Raw genomic sequence first — 19,003 nt, forward strand, 5'->3', positions numbered from 1 at the left:
AGATTTGCTATAGTGACTGTAACTCATGCTCGCCTCTGCTCAGGAAAGAGAATCTCAGGAAAAGCTTGAGGAGGCCTGTCACCCTCTACCTCTCTATTTGTGTTGAAGAAGCTAAGTAGCATAACCAGCCTAATTCTGGTATACTATGTCAAGAACTGGAAATGCCCACAGGTCAAAAGATTTTAGTAACATATTGTTTTTTAAAAACATTCTAGATGGGCACTTGGATATAGCTGTAGCTTGGTCAACAGGTTGGTTAACTTGCTGAATGCCCCGATCTATACTCCTGGTTACTGCCTTCTCTCAGTCTTCTGACTTTCAACTTGTTCTATTCCATTGCCAACCTTACATATGCAGAATGCCCTCCCTAGTTTTCAGCCAATTCAAGTTCCTTATCTGCAGATATTGAAGTTGAACCTTCTCAAGATGGTTTTGCATGGTTTAATCATCATTCCTGCACACACCCTCTTCTAACCTTTGTATAATCTTGGACTAGAACAGTGATTCTCTAGCAAAATAACCCCCAGGGGACATTTGGCAATATATGAGGACAGTTCTGGTAGTCACAACTGAGTGAAAGCAACGCTAATGGCATCTAGCAGAAGAGGCCAGGGATATTGCTAAACATACAGCATGCACAGGACTGCCCTCCGGAACAAAGACTTAGCCAGCTTAAAATGTTCAAAGCCCTGAGATTGAGAAACTCTGAGGTTGGGTGACTACAGATTTTTTTAATCTAAACTGGACATTCTGGGAAGTGAATGATGGTGCTCTTAACAATGAAGCTTACATAGCAGGTGTAACCTGGGACAGGTTATTGCAGGCATATGGGATCTGTGGGATCTGAGTTTGTTTTCTTTTGGACTGGGGAGGTACTGTTTATAAGTATAATTTTAATTTGCTTTCTTGACTTGCTTTTGGGCGTTTTTCACCAGTTAGACTCTGGAGATAGGAGGTGCAGACTCCGTATCTTTCTCTTTTCCTTCTAGGACATTATACAGACTACCTACTTGATAAACCTTCTTGACTGACTGTGCTTATTTGTAATCTCTGTTCACAATTGGGTCCTTGACAAAACCTACTATAAACTTCTCAACCAGCAATTATATTATACATCAAAAGTGTGGGTGAAATGATGGAGAAGAATTCAACAAATAGCATTGCTCATAATGTAGAGAAGATTCTACCTTCTATAATATGTAATTTGATGAAATATGCTAAGCAAGGTACAATCCCTATAATTGGTACTCATTTAAATTACTCATGTTTACTGTAAATGTTTTTACTGTAAAAAATGTGTTTCTATTGAATTAGATAAAATTTTATTATTGAAAGCATGGTTAAACAATTAAAATGAACAAAGATTCCCTAAATCCTGCTCAGGATAGAGTAGATATATAATAACTATTAGTTCTATTTGCCTTCCATTACATGTAACACTTCAACTATCACTTTAAGCCATTGAAATTGTTTTATACATTTTTAAAGTATTGATTCTAGGTGATTTTTAACATTACTGAAGATGGTTAAAATTGATTGGTATAGGGGCACCTGGGTGGCTCAGTTGATTAAGTGTCTGCCTTCCGCTCAGGTCCTGGGATCGAGGCCTGAGTGGGTCTCCCCTTCTCAGATGCTTGGCCCTCCTCTTTGCCCACTCCCTGCCCCTTGAGTGTGCATGCATGCTGGTGCTTTCTCTCTCTCTCTCTCAAACAAAAAATCTTTTAAAAAGTTGGTTGGTATATTAGTTTTGCAGGGCTCTGTAACAAATCACCACAGAATGGGTGGCTTAAGTGATAGAAATGATAGTCTTAGATTAAGACTTAAATGATAGAAAGTTATAGTCTCACAGCTCTGGAGGCTAGAAGTCCAAAATCAAGGTATTGGCAGCTCTGGTTCCCTTTGAGGGCCATGAGGAAGGATTGGTTCTAGGCTCCTCTCCTTGGCCCTTGGGAGACATCTTCTTCCCTCTATATGTATTTCTGTGCTTTAATTTCTTTTTTCTTTATTATTTTTAAAAAAGATTTTATTTATTTATTCATGAGAGACACAGACAGAGAGGCAGAGACACAGGCAGAGGGAGAGGCAGGCTTTTTGCGGGTAGCCCAATGTGGGACTCAATCCCAGGACCCTGGGATCACGACCTGAGCTGAAGACAGAGGCTCAAACACTGGGCGACCCAGGAGTCCCTTAATTTCCCTTTTATACAAGGATACCAGTTATACTGGATTAGGGCCCATTCTGAAGAACTCATTTTAACTTGATTATCTCTGTAAAGACCCTGTCCCCAAATAAGGTCTCATTCTGAGGTACCGGGCATTAGGACTCCAACATATTCATTTAGGGAGTACACTTCTACCCATCACAGCTAATTAAAGAAATGACATAAAGAGATTATGAGCTACATTTAAATTTTATACAAAGGGTAATTTCTTAGTACCTTAGAATAAAGAGAACATTGTGGAGTCACTATAGTTTGGAAATATGAGTGATAAACCTCATGTTATTGTAGGCCCCTGGAAAATACATTATTGTGGTTCATCCTTAAAGATACGGAAAAGAACTTCCCTGAGGAAATCATATAGATAAAAATGTTAACATCTTTCTACCGGGCATCTCAAAATACTTTGCCTGTCTTTTAATTCCACGCCCCCCTCCCCCTCTGAAAATCACCTTGGGTTGGCTATGGAACGTCCCATAGGTGAGAAAACTGAGATGAGTGGAAATTAGATCATTTGTTTCACATCGTCTTCCCTTTCTAAGAGCAGAAATAAATTTGTTCTCTGCATTTGCTTTATTAGAGGTATGTCTGCTTGACTAGTTAGAGCATGAAAAAGATTATGGGATTCCAAGACTGTTGATCTTTAAATGGATTGTATTCATGAAATAATCAGGGTGGGGGCGGGTCTAGAGGGAAGCCCAGGGATCTACCAGGATGGGATCTCAGCCAGGTGAGGGCTTTAGCTTCCTCGGAGCAGATCGCTGATGTCTGCCATTTCATTAGGACAGTAAGAGGAAATTTAAAGACATGTGCCTCTTTTTGCATAAATGTTTGTATATTATACATAGTGCATATATACATTAAATATACAGTCCTTAAATTTCCTCCTCCAACCCTGATGTAGATACATATGATATGGGAATATATCATACAGACATATTATAAAATATGTGTAATATTTTGTATCCCTCTCTCTAACAAGAATGGTGGTCAGGGAGCTGGCTGCCAGCCCCCATCCTACCACTCAACTTGCTAGTGGACTTAAGGCAAGCCTCTTAGCTTCCTGAGCACCTGTTTTCTCAGCTGTAAGATCAGAATATCAGCTTGGGTTCCGGGCAAGGTCCCCTACAGCATTACAGTCTGAACGGGGATGCGGGGCGGGGGGAGATTGTTCCAAGTATTAAAAAGCAATTCTCCTGCGGCTACCCCTCATGCTGAATGGACCCCCACAAAGAACAGTAACTGGGTAACATTGTCCCTACCCTGTCGGCTGGTGGGCGGGGGGCGGGGGGGGGGCGTCAGTGTTTCTCAAACAAAACGAAGAGTTCTCCGAGGCACCCAGAGCGCTGACCTCCTCACCTTGCGCACCAGCCGTCTCTGCCCTTCGGCGCCCCTCCCCCAGCACCCTCCCCGCCCCCGCCCCCGCCCCCACCCCCACCCCCACCCCCGCCTCCTGGGACTGTCATCGGCCCCCGCGGAGGGCTGGCGGCCGCGGCCCCGGGGCTGACGCCGTGCACTCGCGAGTCGGAGAGCGAAAACCTCTGCACCCGGGGTTGCCTTTTGCGAACAGTTTCCGCGATTGTTAAATGCAGGGAAGTTACACGGAGCGGGGTCGAGGACCGGGCTGTTTAAACAGAGGGCCCTTTATCTGCCTCACCCCCTACGGCAGGGCGGCCTCCGCCAGTTATCAGAGTGTCATTAACGGGACAGCTGCTGGTAAACAAGGACGATGTCGACACCAGCGCCTCCGTCAACAGGAATTTAACTTTAATCTGTCCCCTGCTTAAAGAAACACCTCTCTCTCTCCCTCTCTCTCTCTCTCTCTCTCTCTCTCTCTCTCTCTCTTTCCCTCCCTCTCTCTCTCTCTCTCGGTACCGCGCATCATTAATTTATCTCCGTCAACGTCCCGATAGGAGGCTGGCATTGACTTAGGAAAAAACCCGCTGGGAGAGAAAATTAATAAGGTGCTAGGGACATTCACCTTAGGTCAATTCGAGGGGACACGGAGGGAAAGCGAAGTTGCTCAGGAGTTCCCGGCGTGGCTGGAAACCGATCCTACATATTTATAAAGGTGAACCTGGAGGGCTGCCAAGTGCCTGCATTTAAGTGATTAACAAATGTTTCTCTTTAAGTGGACACCTCTTGTTCTAAATATATTTGACAAGAATGCAGAGAGTCATCCGGAGGGCGCCGAGGGCACCCAGCTCGGGCCTCGCCTGGCGCGGCGAGCGGGATCGCAGACCCGGCCCGCGCCGCTCCCGGCCCCCGGCTCCGGGCTCCCGGCCCCCGGCTCCCCGCTCCCCGCTCCCCGCTCCCGGCCCCCGGCTCCCCGCTCCCGGCTCCCCGCTCCCCGCTCCCCGCTCTCCGCTCGGTGCCAGCCCGGTTCGCGGCGCCGGTGGGCAGGCTGCCAGCGCCAGAGGCTCCCCGCTGTTTAACGACAATGGATTTACTGCTTCTCTGCATATTGGTGTTATTTTGTATAAACAAGGTTAACAGTCCTTTTAAATTAAATGCACCACCTGGTGACTGAATGGGTGACCTTGCCAGCGCCTTCACCTGGCTCGGAGAAGCCCAGGATCTCGCTCCCGGTTTCAACCTGTAGCTCGGGATGGGATCGCCTTCCCTTCTTGTTGCCAGAAGAGGGGGAGCAGTCCGCTGCTCGGGTGCTGCGACCCCACCTGGGGCGGCCGGCACCCGCGGAGGTACAGCGCGCGCCCGGCAGGTAAGCCCTGCTCCGAGCACCGTGCGGGCGGCGCCTGCAGGTGGGCTCCGGGCCGTGCTCCGGGGTCCGCGCGGCTGCCGCCAGCACCACGGCCCCGGGACCAACCCGGTCGGGCGGCCGGGGTCACAGCAGAGTGACAGACGGCCCCGTGGGCCCTGCCAAGGCTGCCTCTAAAATGCAGATCTCCAGAGGGGGCCACGCCGTGGAAAAGGTTCTTTGTGTTTCACTCTAGCGTGGTATTGATCTAATATAGGCCTCGGCACTTTCTCCACCCTCCAGGAATGTGAACACCTGGACAAATTCTCCCGGCTTTACGTGTGAGCAAATTTAATGGTGTAAACAAACTCAGCGGGAAGCCCCCTTTGATATGGGAAGGCGGTGGTGCCGAGCTGAAAGGCTTGAAAGGCTCGGCCTGGGAACGTCCACTGCACGTGGACGGCTCAGGAGTTGTGCAGGAAAATGCAGACGGCGAGACCGGTTTTGAAGCATCTAGAAACTCCATCCAGAAATTGCAAGCAGAAGACACTATAGTTACTCATTTCATGAGAGGCACTTCCTCACCCCCTCCTTACTATTTGCCGCCCCCCCCCCGCCCCCCGCCCACACACACACACCCAAATAGGGCGGAATTATTCTGGAGTATTTGCGTTCCATCTTGGCCTAAATTCTAGACCGGTTTGGCAGGCCTATTGCTGTGCAAAGAAGGAAATCAGATCCGGAGAGGTGCGGTGACTTCCCCAGGGTCACCTGATCCAGAATCCAAGTCCCCAGGCCTGGAAGTCCAATGCAGTTTTTGCTGTGTTCCCACGGAGTCTCTGCTTCTTCTACTCAGAATGTAGGTGTGAGCCAGAGTCCTTGGAAGTTTGTTTTTGTTCTTAGCAATATAGAAGGAACCGGTTTAAATAGCTTCTCCGTCAGATTTTCTTAGCAGTTCAAATTCGAGTGAAGGAAATCTCTCGCATTAGGCAGAGTAAAGTAATTCCAGTAAGGGGTATAATTTTAATTGTTAGAATTCTGACAATTTTAAGTAAATTTTATTAAGAAGAAGTCTGAATACAGATTTATTAATACCTTTCTATGCTTGAGGTAAAATGTGTCTTCTTCCAGAGTTTCGCTAGAGTACATGCTGTGTGTATTTGGTGGGGGACAGGGTGGATAAAACAACCTAACATTACTAAAATCCATTGTCCATACTCAGGAAGAGTTGTAGTCTGTTTCTAATGGCATTAAATATTTAGTGTGGACATCCAGGGTGCTAGGTTTCCGGGGGCACAGAAATGAACAAGGCACAATCAGGAGCTTGATTAGTTATGGAAAGAGGGAGGGAGGGAATGTATATATAAGAAATCTCTGTGTGCCTGTGTGGGGACGTGCACAGAGCAGAAGGCTCTTAACTCTGGGCATAAACTTCACAGAACCAGGAGTGCTTCCCCCTAGGCGACTTCATGCGTATCATTGTGAAACAAGTCAGAATAGGGAAGATATTTACCTTAGCGATTACCTATAGTGATTACTGTTTGCCAGACTTTCTCCTCAATACGTGGCCTAATCCTCATAACAGCCCCACCAAGCCTGAACTGTGAGATGTGGAAAAATTCAGTAATTTGGCCAAAGTTTCACAAGGAAGAAATTCAAAACCAAGCAGTCTAGTTTGAGCCCACACCATTCTGCTGCCCCTCTGTGATTCCACAGGCATTGTATTGACATAGCCATCTATTCCTTTCCTCCTTTCAAATAATTTATTTTCTAGGAACTAGTTATCACAGTGGAACACGTACTTAAAAATTAACTCATTGGGAGACAGTGCTGTGAGCTTTTTATACCATCCTCTTGTTACCTTCTCTCCCCTAATACCCTAAAATAGGTATTTCCTCATTTCACAGTTAAGGAAACTAGATCTTCCATCATCATTATGATCAGCAGCATCATCAAATCATCTTCATCACATTAAATAAACTTACTGAAACTAAATTTAAAGAGTACTTGGAGGGATCAGATTTTCTGGGACAGGAAAAACTTTGAATATTCTTCTCCACTGAAAGGCCGAATTCCCAGACTTTTCATTTAGAAATATAAGGTGCCAGAGACTGTCATGGTAAACACCCAGCAAACAGGACATGCCTGTGAAGACATGATGTCTTTATAGCAGAAGGGGGTTTTGCAGAAATATTAGAGCAAAAATCGTGAGAGGGAATGACCGTTGAGAACTGAGGTTGTCAGGAATGTAAGAGGTAATTTCTAGCTAATCCTAAAGTAGGTTTCTGTTACCTTGTAGAAGCTGCCCTCAGAATATGAGACAAATTGCTTCATGATAAAATATTTCTTTTTGGTAGATTATTCAATACTGTGACTTCCATCCTCCACTTTGCCCTACTGATGGAAACAGGGCCCTGTTACTCCCCCTCACCCCCAACCCCTAGTAAATATACCTTGGGTCAGAAGAGCAGACCACTTCTCTGAACCTCAAACCAGGTTAGAAAATGAAGAAGCATTGCCTGGTTCATGTTTGGTTTTGTTTCAGTGCTTCTAAGTCAGACCTACCTATCTTCCAATTATGAAAACATCATATGTAATAATAAAGAAAATTGGGAAAATTATAAAGAAGAAGAGAAACTCACTGAAAATTCCAGTTTTGAAAATACGTTGGCATTTTGTTCTTCCAGTCTTTTTTCACCTGAATTTTGCGAAGAAAAATTAGGAAATTAGGATCACTGTCATGTGGTTTTGGATGCTACTTTATTTACTTCATAAACATGTTCCACTATGAAATGTTCTTTAAAAGTTTATATATATATTTTATGTATATATATACACATATATACACACACATATACACATATTGAGCCCACACCATAAAATATGTATAAATATATATTTAAATATATATATATTTTTAGGAAAACTGATATAAATAATATATATAATATATTTTTTTTCCTAAAACTGAAAATTATGCTGGATTGTCCTCTATATTCTACTCTGAAACTTCCTTTGTATCATATGTCGCTTCCTTTAAGGTTAGAGTTCTGCCTTTTGGATGTTAACAGGGAGGAAAAAAAAAATACAACACAGTGGAGATGCTAGCACTTAACCCACGGTAGTTTGGAATTTCTCTAAGGGAATTTAGAAATTCTAGTTTGTCAAATACCTAGTCTCATTTATAGTTTTCAAAAGCAAAGGCTAGAAACAGCAGAAGGTTGCTATAAAAACACTTCCACCAGAATTTATAAACTCTGGAGTAATAAGCTATCAAGTGGTACCTTTATGGCCCCAAAGAGACATTATGAATTTCTAAGGCATCTAACTTTGTCTTGCTTCATGGTTAAATGAATTTGCATTGCTACTTTAAATCGAAGTAATGTTTGACAGTGTTCAATATAACTTCTTTCAGATTGGGAGAAAAAGGAATCATCACATGTTGTCAGAGCACTTGAATCACCTCCTACTACTTGCTAATCTATACTGGACTCAAGCTCCTCCTGTGGCAGACCCACCTGTTATGCCACCTCTCTGTCTGGACCACAGCGTGCTGGATGCTACCACTGAGTCGGGTATCCCAAACTACCTTTCTGTATCCCTTTGAATCAGCTGTGGTTGGGTTCTCTCGGCTCCTGCTTGTCCTTGATCAAAGCTATTATACACTTCACCTCTTCAGATCTGGCCTGAATGCCTTGCTCTTGAATACAAATAACATTTGAGTGGGAAGCTTTTCTACTCAACTACGGACATAGTTGAACAGATTTTGCTTTAATGAAATGAAGTAGAGCCTGAATTTATCTGGAAATGTGTGGAATCAGCAGAGAGTAGTAAACACAACTCTAGGGAAGTGGAAAACCATTGTGTACAATTTCGTGTTTTTCACTCCCAGTGGGCATTGGGGCATTATTGTAAAGAACCACGTTTTCAAACCTGCCAATAACAGAACAGATCTGTAATCATTGCAGATGAGGCTTCCACTGGGAAAATCGAAGCCCTCTTTTCCTTTTTTTTTTTTTTTGCCAACTAGAGAAACTCTTCACAGATCCAAGCTTCTATTCTCTGACTCTCGTGCCATAATGGGAGATGTTAGATGTCTTTCCCATAGGATGGCCTCAGAGCTTTCACTGGGAAGTCAAAGAGTTTCTATGGGGGCTCATTGTGGTGGAGGCATAAAATGACAGTTCACTAGAGAAACAATCTCAACCAAAGGGGAAGTATATGCATTCTACCCATTTGTCTTTCCTCTGTGCTTATTGTTGCAAACACTAGAATCCACTCTAGTTTGTTTAGGCAGAAAAGGTATTTAATAAAGGAAATTGGTAGCTCATAGAATCACTGTGTGTGTGGCAGGGGGTAGGGGGTGGGCTGCAGAAACAGATTCTAAATTTTCAGAAACATATCCCGTATGGGGCCACAAGACTGCAGCATGAGCAGACCATTGTCATTGCTCCTTCATGAGCAGAGGACTCTTAGAACTTTTGCATTGCTGCTGTGGCCTGCACTGATGGATGTCAAACCTGTACTGGGAACCCACTTTTGCAACCCAAAGCTGGAGGCTTGTCGCCACACATACACAGAAAATGGAAGCTCCACCAGGAGTTTGAACCAAATTTTCATAGCACCATGGGTGTTGCAAGGGAGGCTGGGAATTGGAATGCTGATTTATACAGAGGAGCGTAGGGAGGGCGGGGGTAATAGTACAGATTCTCTGGTTTTGTGCTCAGCATACACATTTATTCAGCAGGAAGATGTTTTCCCACTTCTAGACATGAGCTCGCGACCTTGCAAAGTGGTTGCATACCTGGGCTTCAGAATCATCACACATGGATTCAAATCCTGGCTCTGCCTGCTGCTCTCTGAGTGACTCTAAGAAGTCACTTCCTTCTCTTTCTTTCTTACTTGTGCCAGCTTCCTTATCTGTAAAATACACTTATACCATGTACCTTAGAGGTATGTGACAAGAATTTAAGTGGATATATATGTAAACCCTCAATATAGTTTTTTTTATAATGCAGTGAACATTCAATAACTGGTGGTTGTCATTCCAGTTACGAGTAAGAAGGCTGCAGGTATATGGTGTGAAAAGGGGGAAAAACACTTATTACCAGAAATCATTTATCAGTAATAATAATAATGAAACTAATCCCTCTAGGAACAACCAGCCTCTATCCGAGCCATCCAAGTTCATCCTAATGTTTCTTATATTTCAGTTCACATAAGGAATCATAGGGCCATGGCTGAACAATGGGAAAATGTGAGGTCAGATGCTTCCTTAACTATTTCCAAAATAAACAGTTACAGGAAGCTCACTCCCCTCTGCATTAAAGCTTGGGGTGGAGGAGGGTGGCTACGGAGGAGGCTCTGTTCCTCTGAGTTCTCTATGGGAGATGTGGGAGCAGATCAATACGTAGCTAAGTGTTTTAGCTGCAGTTTTATTGTGTTTGACAGCGATGACAATGTAGTATGCACTGAATAAAATGACTAATGCACACATCTCTCCCTCTCATACACACTGCTTCTATTTTTCCCTTGACCCTCCTGAGTGCAAGCCAGTCATACAAAAAGCATGCAGAGTGGGAGTTGAGATCCGCCAGGGCCAAAATTATCCAGGAATTCCAGATTTCCAGAGTCACAGAGGGGAACTTAACTAGCCAAAGGAGAAAGAACAAAAAAGACTGCATGTTCGGTAGTTAATAGTCAGATCAACTGGGAACGGCCTGCTTGGCCACAGAGTTACATTTCTGGATCATCAAGCCATGTCTCTTTCCCATGGTGTAGGCGGTACTCGTTGGGGGAAGGAGGCAGAAGGAAAAATAAGCAAGCATATCTAAGTCTACTGTAAATTTATATCATAAAAGGCAAAACTTTTTTAATGCTTTTACTCAAGCCACTGTTCGAAATCATATTTAGATGCCACCCTGCTCCCCCTCTTAGCTGATATCCAGATGTTTCCACTTGCATTTGAGGCCCGGCAGGCAGCATCCAGATGTTTTGAGGGGGCAGAGGAAGTTCTTGAATTTGTGGCAAATTCGAGAGGTGAAGATTCATTGGCTCATGTAATGTTAAATCTTCCTACAACCGGTATTTGGAGCCGAGCTGTTTGCCCACTTTCCCAGTGCTGTGTGCGGTCATTTCACTGGGGTGTGACTGGGATTGTGCGCAGAAGATTCCAAAATATCTACCACACATTGGATCAGCCCGATACAACTCCTTCTGTTCTTTTAAAGGTTATTTAGGCCAAACCATCAGCCCAAACTGCCATCCCATCTCTGTATTCCTCTCTGAAGATTTGCTCTGGAATCATGGCGCTCCTATATTAGAAGCCTTCCAGTTCTCATCTTACTAGAAACAACAAATCTTTACCAAGCAAATCTTCTTCTTTTCTTCTTCTTCTTCTTCTTCTTCTTCTTCTTCTTCTTCTTCTTCTTCTTCTTCTTCTTCTTCTTCTTCTTCTTCTTCTTCTCCTTCTCCTTCTCCTTCTTCTCCTTTCTTCTCCTTTCTTCTTCTTCTTCTTCTTCTTCTTCTTCTTCTTCTTCTTCTTCTTCTTCTTCTCCTTCTTCTCCTTCTTCTCCTTCTTCTTTCTTCTTCTCCTTCTTCTTCTTCTTCTTCTTCTTCTTCTTCTTCTCCTTCTCCTTCTCCTTCTCCTTCTTTTCTTCTTCTCCTTCTCCTTCTTCTTCTTTTTTTTTCCCAAGCAAATCTTCTCAGTGGCCTCCTAATCTTTTTTTCTGCTTATCTGTGATTAAGTTTTATTTCATCTTTCTGCCACAACCCCACCCCCACCCTCCTGCCTTGTTCACTCTGTCCCAGCCAGACTGTTCTATTACTCAGATACTCTTTGCACACTCCTGCCTGGCTGAGTGGGTGGATGAGTGGGCAGTGTTTGCCTCTGTTGTTCCCTTTGTCCAAAATATTCTTTTCCAGATGTCTATGGCCCTGACACATTACATTCAGGTCTCTGCCCAAGGGTTCAGCTCTTTGGAAGAACCTTCCATTTCCATGCTGGGTGGAATATCAGTGTCCTCCACCACTTCCTGGTTTTCTTTGCTCCCACTCACTGTTTTGCATTACTGCCTGGCATAACAAGTAATTATTTGCTTAATTGATCCTGTCTGTCCTTCTCTACTAGAATCTGAACTCCGAGTGGACGAGGTTTATGTCTGCTTTGTTTCCTGCTGCCTATCAATGGCCTAGAACTCTACTTCGCACAAGTTGGGCCCATTATTAACAAAGTGATGGTTATGCTTGCGTTTTTCTGCAGTCTATGAAAGATTTGCTCATACTCTCTGTACATCAGTGGGACTCTTGTCCTCTTCCACTCACAATGGTTATTTTCCTGAAGAATTAGGTGAGAAATGGAGTGAGATGGCTATTTCCCAAGGTTTGCAGAGCAAACAATCAATGGTCAGGGGGGAATTAAGGGCTTTGCCTTTTGGCTGCTGCTTTGGAAAGAGTCACTACCTCAATAAATAAATAAATAAATAAATAAATAAATAAATAAACAAACAAACAAACAAATAAATAAACAAATAAAAACAATCCTGGTGATCTCATGCACTGCATAGCGACTATAGTTAATACTACCGTATTACATAAATGAAAGTTACTAAGAAAGTAGATCTTTTAAAAGTTCTTATCACGAGAAAAGAAATTGTCATTATATTTAGTGACGGATGTTGACTAGACTTATTGTGGTGATCATTTTGAAATATGAATCATTATGTTATACACCTGAAACTAATATAATGTTATATGTCAATTATATTTCAAAAAAACTGAGTAATAGAAACACTACATCTCCATTGTCTGGGGTGATCCGTTGAGGTAATTTTTTCAAGACTTGAGCTGGCAAGGAAGCATGAAAACATTTCTGTTCCTGCCCCAAGTCCATTCATTCGTTTGCCCTCCTGGGACCTACCCTGGAAATTTCTCATTAAAGTGTTGTATTTTTACCTGTAAATATAATATGATCTTTTCCTGAAATTTAATTTTAAATACATGACAAACTTGAATGCCTTTCCTTATTTCGCCTTCTTTTATTGGTCATGGTCTATAGGAATCTTCTGCACTTTGTACTTGGTGATTGCACTCTGAGGTTGCCTCCAGGCTGATTCCTCATGGCTCTGCTTTGCCATTAAGTCACCAAAACCTCAAGGTGAGATCCCAGTCAATATTTGTGAGCCAAGTGAATGATCATTTGGGCCTCCATTTTAAAGCACAGTAGTGTGAAGTTGCTAAAACTTCCAGCCCTCCATGTAGAGATGGCAACGCACTGCTCTGCTACCATTCAGAATTTCTTAAAAGTTATTAGCACACTTTTTTTTTTTTTAAATTCATGAGAGACACAGGCAGAAGGAGAAGCAGGTTCCATGCAGGGAGTCTTACATGGGATTCGATCCCGGGACCCCAGGATCATGCCCTGGGCTGAAGGTGGCTCTAAGCCGCTGAGCCACCTGGGCTGCCCCAAGGACACATTTTTGAAGACTGTGATGGTTTTTGTGTGGGACGAATAACAAAGATAAGAAGGTGGATGCATTTCCTAAAATGAACCATTGAATTTCAATTTTGAAATTCTCTTTGTTAAAATGGTTTTCTTCTCAATGAGTTCCATCTTTCTATGCGGAAAAAAAAAAGAGCAGGGATCTGGCAAATAAAATAAAATATGTAAGGTGTTCTAAAGAAACACAGGGAAACTGAGTATTAGCTATGGATAAGCTTACTCGTTATGCTCTGAGTGTTGACGTAAATTCCTCCTGATTATATTAAGGTTAAAGAAGGGCAGTTTAGACTTGCAGTAGGTTCTGCAATCTTTGACACAGAAACACCCTGACTCAACACCTTCTTATGTCAGAGATGCACATTTGACAATTGCCCTTCAAGAACAGAGAAAATCCTAGCAAGTAACTGTCCTTGGTTGAATGATGCCTGGAGAAAAGAAAAAAAAAATCAAATCTCCTTTTGATTTCAGCAAAATTTAATTCCCCAAGTTAAGCAGAGAAAATAAAGATATGTAATTGGGAGTCCAAGGCCACTCACAGTTTTCTGCTGAACATTACCTCGGCATCTGCTCAGATTTCTTGTGTTCTAGCATTTGAATAGTTCAGTGTTCACCTCTTTTTATATTTGGACCTTGACGACACAAATGGAGATACTATGGAGTCTATTAAAATAAGACAGATAACGCACGGTTTATTATTCATAATTTTAAAAAAATCTATATACTTTTGCTATCAATAATTATACTGGAACTTAAAACCTGCGACCTCTTCCACGAAATGGTCTTGGATGATGCCGCCATTTGCTGAATGGTGCTTTTTTGTAAATCAGTTGCAAAAAAAAAATCTCTTGATGGAATTTCAAAGATCTCTTTTGTAGAAACACTGGGGTCTTGTAATTGCTTGAGTACAACTATCCAGTCTGAGAGGATGACCTTTCACCTCCTACCCAAAAAAGAGCACTCTGGAGAGAAGGGTGCCATAATCTGGGTTTAAGTCTTCTTACTAACATGTTGAGAGCCTGTTTCTTGCACCACACACAAACAGTGGCAAGAAAGCCCAGTTTCAACATTAACTTTAGCACTTCCCTGTATTGCTCTTGAGAAAATCTACTCCTTACAATGATGAGAGGATCTTATCCCATGCCTCCCCTCATCAGGTGGAGATGTGAGCACACGGAGCCTCATAATCAGTCTGTAGGAAACTCTCCAGAGGTAGAAAGGACAGAAGAGATTAGAAGTCATGGAGGCTGGCAAGTTCAAGTGTGGTTCTAGAGGGGCAGTATTAATCATCCATAATTCATTTGCAGCACGCTGGGGAAAAGGCTGAATCCTGGGTCCTGGTGTGGGACACCAAGCGGACTGCTTCTCAACAAACAACACGGAACAAAGACATTTTACCACCTGTTGGAGGAACTTTTAAAGCAACGAATGGAGTCACCTTAAAATGTTAGGTTCACATTGGGAGACATGTCCTCAGACTTAAAGGAAAAGGTAGTGCGTGGTTTTGCAAGAATAATTGGGGAATGGCAATTCATACTATAGAGTAACACTGCGTCTTACATTTTCTTTTTCCAGGACAGTCAACAGAGAAAAATGTTCTGGTCCTTTGGCTAATGTTTTCTATCTATAAAAACTTAAAAATAACTCTAAGAATCCCCACAGTTTTGTTCATTTGAGGAGCTCGCTTTTATTTTTCCACATAAAGTAAGGTTCTCAGTGTGGAGTACTGGCTAGTAAAAACTCTTCCATATCATTGGGCTCAAAGTTTTGTTGGCATTTCCACATGGGCAGCAGAGAACTTTCAGTTCTGCTTTTCCTCAGAGCTTCGGGGTATGAGTTGTATGAGTAAACTTGGCCTTCTCTGCCTTAATTACTGTTTCTAATGAGGCTCAAGGTCAGTGGCTTCAGGCTTCCTATCTATGCCCAATTCCATGAGGGCTACCATGTTTTGATCTATGTTACATATTGGGCTTTCATAAAGGTTTTCTTTTTTCTTTTTTCAAATCGCTGTAACATACATATAACACTAACTTTACCATTAGTGACATTTATTGCCATTAGTGACAGTGTTGGATAATCATCAGGAGGAGGACATTTTAATCACCCAAAGGGAAATCCCATTCCCATTAAGCAATTACTTCCCATCTCCCTTCAGCCCCTAAACCTGAGCAACCACTCCTCTGTTTTGTCTGGATTTTTTTACTCAATTTTTATTTCATATAAATGAAATTATACAGTTTGTAGCTTTTTGAGTCTGGCCTTTTTCACATATTATGATGTTTTTAAGGCTTATTCATGTTGTAGTATGTATTAGAATGTCATTCTTTTTTATGGCCAAATAATATTCCATTGTATGGATGCGCCTCATTTTGTGTATCCACTCAACAGTTGATGGACATTTGGGATGTTTCCACCTTTTGGCTATAATGAACTGTGGTGCTATGAATATTTGTATACATGTTTTTGTTTGAACATCTGTTTTCAATTTTTTTGGATATATACCTAAGGGTGGGGTTGCCAGGTCATATGGTAATTCTCTGTTTAACTGAAGAACCACCAAACTGCTTTCATGGTGCTTATACCCTTTTATATTCCTGCCAGCAATGTGTGAAGGTTCTGATTGCTTCACATTCTGCTAGCACTTGTTATTGTCTATCTTTTTGATTCCCATCCTCGCACGTGTGAAGTAGCATCTCATCATGGTTGTGAGTTACAGTTCTCTAATGGTTATTGATGTTGAACACCTTTTCAATGCTTCTTGGCCATTTGTATATCTGTATAAAAGCTTTCTTTTTGAGAAAGTGCTTTACAGCTTCAGAAAAAGACATTGAAAATTACATGGAAATGTACCGATTTTTCTAGCTCAGCCTGGCCCCTTTGAGAGACTGCCACTGGCCCTGAAACAAATCGTTCTACCTGCTGGTGCCCTGCCATGTCTCTTGACTTTTGTAGCTAAGATTTGTGTTCTCTCCTCTTCCCTCTGTTAAATCCTTTAGTACTTCTTCCATCACAAACTTGATCTGTAGCTCTGCTCCTTATATTTATCCTGACATAGGAGTAACAGCACGTGCTCTAGAGTCCAACTGTGAGAGTTAAAAATCTCGTCAACTCCACTTACAAGCTTTGGGACCCAGAGGGAATTTATTCTCTGTGTCTCAGTTTTCTCTACTTTAGAGTATCTGTGTACATAGTACCTGCCTTATAGATTTGTTGTATTAAAGAAGGTAATGTCTATAAATTACTTTGCCTAGTGCTTAAATGCTCAATAAAAAGTACTTTAAAAACATCACACCTCTCTCTCTGCATTCTAGTTTCCTTGGACTGACAACCTTGTAATCCCTCCTAGGTCCCCTGATGAGGCCTGGTTAATATGGCTTTCTAGTGTCTTTAAGATACTATAGTTAGGACCATCTTTAAAAGCATTGGGACTCAATGCACAATACTAAAAATCATGAATTAGCAACTTGATTTAAAATATGTTATTCTGCAGTTCATTTCTCGGAATATAATATGTTTATCTCTGGGCAAGATACTTAATAGCATCATCTACATTTTACTGAGTGCCAAATCTGTGCCAGGCTGTGTACTACTAGATGCTTATGTATATTGCTAATCCTAATACTGATCCTGAAAACTGATGTTACTGTAGTCCCACTTTATCCATGAGAGACACATTCCAAGATCCCACTGGATACCTGAAACAATGAGTAGTCCTGAACCCTATACACATTTTTTCCCTATACAGACATACCCATGACAAAGTTTAATTTATAAATTAGGCACTGTTGTAAGAGATTAACAACAATAACTAATAATAAAAACGATCAATTAGAACAATATTGTAACAAGAGTTATGTGAATGTGGTCTTTCTCTCTTAAAATATCTACTGTGCTATACTCACCCTTCTTGTGGTGATGTGAAATGATAAAATTCCTACATGATCAGATGAAGTGAAAAGAATGATGGAGGCATTGTGACACAGCATGAGGCTACTGTTGACCTTCTGATTATACGTCAGAAAGAGGATCATCTGCTTCTGGATTGCTGTTGACCGCAGGTAAGTGAAACCCCTGATAAGGAAGGACTACTGTGTCATCTCTTTTTTTACAACTGAGCCTAAACGGAGGTTCAGAGAGGTTAAGTAACTGACCCAAGGTCTCAAGATAGGTTCATAAATAGCAAGGATAGAATTTAACACCAGGACCACCTGACCCCAACGTTTTTGCTCTTTGCTTGTCACCACTCCTGATATTAGAGTGAATTGCTAATTTAGGTGCTGCCGGGAATGCTTGATACTTAAACAGAAAACTCTGAAGCTTCCAGGACCAATGAATACTGACAATATGGCATCCTGACAGTAACTCTTGAGCAACTTCGTTCTCTTTGCATCCTCCCCATTCTGCTTTCCAGGCATTCTTGCTTCCTCTTCTTTCTTTCTACCAGGGAACAGATGATGAAACAGAATAATAAAAATGAGAAGCAAGTTCTGCTTTACGTATGGAGGTAGAAATTGGGCATGTGTCATCTATTGGACAAGTTTGGAAATGATTCTCCAAGAATTAAGAGCGATTGCCTGAATAAACAGAACCTGAAGAATTAAGAGTTTGTATACATTTGTATCTGGTTCCTGAAAAACTACAATATAAAGCAAAGGTCCTGCAAGTTTGTTAATGAAAAGAAGGATGTTGTGTGGGATGAGGAATTCACATTTACGATACTTAATGCAAAGCCAATTGTAATGTGAAATTAAGACAAATTCAGCCTTAAGTCATTCAGATAATTAGATAAATAGAATTTATATTTAATCAGACCTAATTAGCATGTTTTTGCATAATGATTTTTAAAAAAGTAAAGAAATCTATTGTCTACATTCTTTCCATATGGGCCTGGGTAGTAAAATAAAATTTCATCTCAGGTGCAACTCATCTGCTACAACCTCCCAAATAATTATTTCTATATTCCTTGTTTGATAGAAACAAACAATGTCACCCTCAGACCTTTGTGGGTAGCAGTTGAGACAGCCTTGCAGTCACCTGGGCCTGAACTCCAAGCTGATCCCTCCCCGACTTGGAATGTGTTTGCCTTACTATCTTCCCTTTTGACTTCTTCCTTTGTTGCGTTTGCTTATTTACTACAACTGTTATGTTATCTGGGTATATTGCAGCTATAATTCATGTTAACTTTTTTTTTTCAACTTTAATAGAGTAAAATAAAAAATGTAGTGTAATAGACACTGTGATAAATTCTGCACAGAGTACTTGAGCTCTGGATATCTCCGACGAGTTAGGTTTCCCATGGTAGTTAGAAAGCTGGATTTGAATCCTATCCAGAAAGAATAATTGAGTTGAATCACTTCATTTCTTGAATTTCTTAGGCCATGCCATGGTATACTCCTGGAAATAAGCAAATATTGGAGAATTCTATATGTTCCAGATGTGTCGATTGGTAACTACTCATTTAAAATGGCCAATTGAACCCAAGTTTGGAGAAACAACAGAGATGATTCCCAGACTTAAGCAATGTTTTAGACTGTGAAAGACAGATAATAATAATACAAATTTTGAATTTAAGTCTTTGAATGAAACAAAG

The 19,003-nt window shown here is 41.8% G+C and overlaps 1 protein-coding gene and 1 long non-coding RNA gene across 6 annotated transcripts in view; one reads left to right on the top strand and one right to left on the bottom strand.

The window, feature by feature from the left end:
- The window catches only part of LOC144297027 (uncharacterized), a 50,493-nt gene extending 33,814 nt beyond the window's left edge, over positions 1-16,679 (top strand). For 2 of the 5 annotated variants that reach the window (XR_013364080.1, XR_013364071.1), the window contains exons 3-4: positions 8,332-8,491; positions 14,721-16,679. Coding sequence is in view for 3 of the 5 variants with exons in the window: in XM_077870563.1 (XP_077726689.1) it covers positions 4,827-4,940; positions 8,332-8,491; positions 12,973-13,010 (312 nt within the window). In the remaining 2 variants the exon portion in view is untranslated. Of the gene's footprint in view, positions 1-4,555; positions 4,941-8,331; positions 8,492-12,972; positions 13,072-14,720 lie in introns of those variants that run through there. The other 3 variants (XM_077870563.1, XM_077870572.1, XM_077870580.1) reach the window with 3 other exon arrangements.
- The window catches only part of LOC144297130 (uncharacterized), a 200,023-nt gene that overhangs the window by 134,193 nt on the left and 46,827 nt on the right, over positions 1-19,003 (bottom strand). The window lies entirely within an intron of this gene.

The sequence above is a fragment of the Canis aureus genome, chromosome 2 (assembly GCF_053574225.1).
Source record: "Canis aureus isolate CA01 chromosome 2, VMU_Caureus_v.1.0, whole genome shotgun sequence".
NCBI classification, from domain to species: Eukaryota; Metazoa; Chordata; class Mammalia; order Carnivora; family Canidae; genus Canis; species Canis aureus.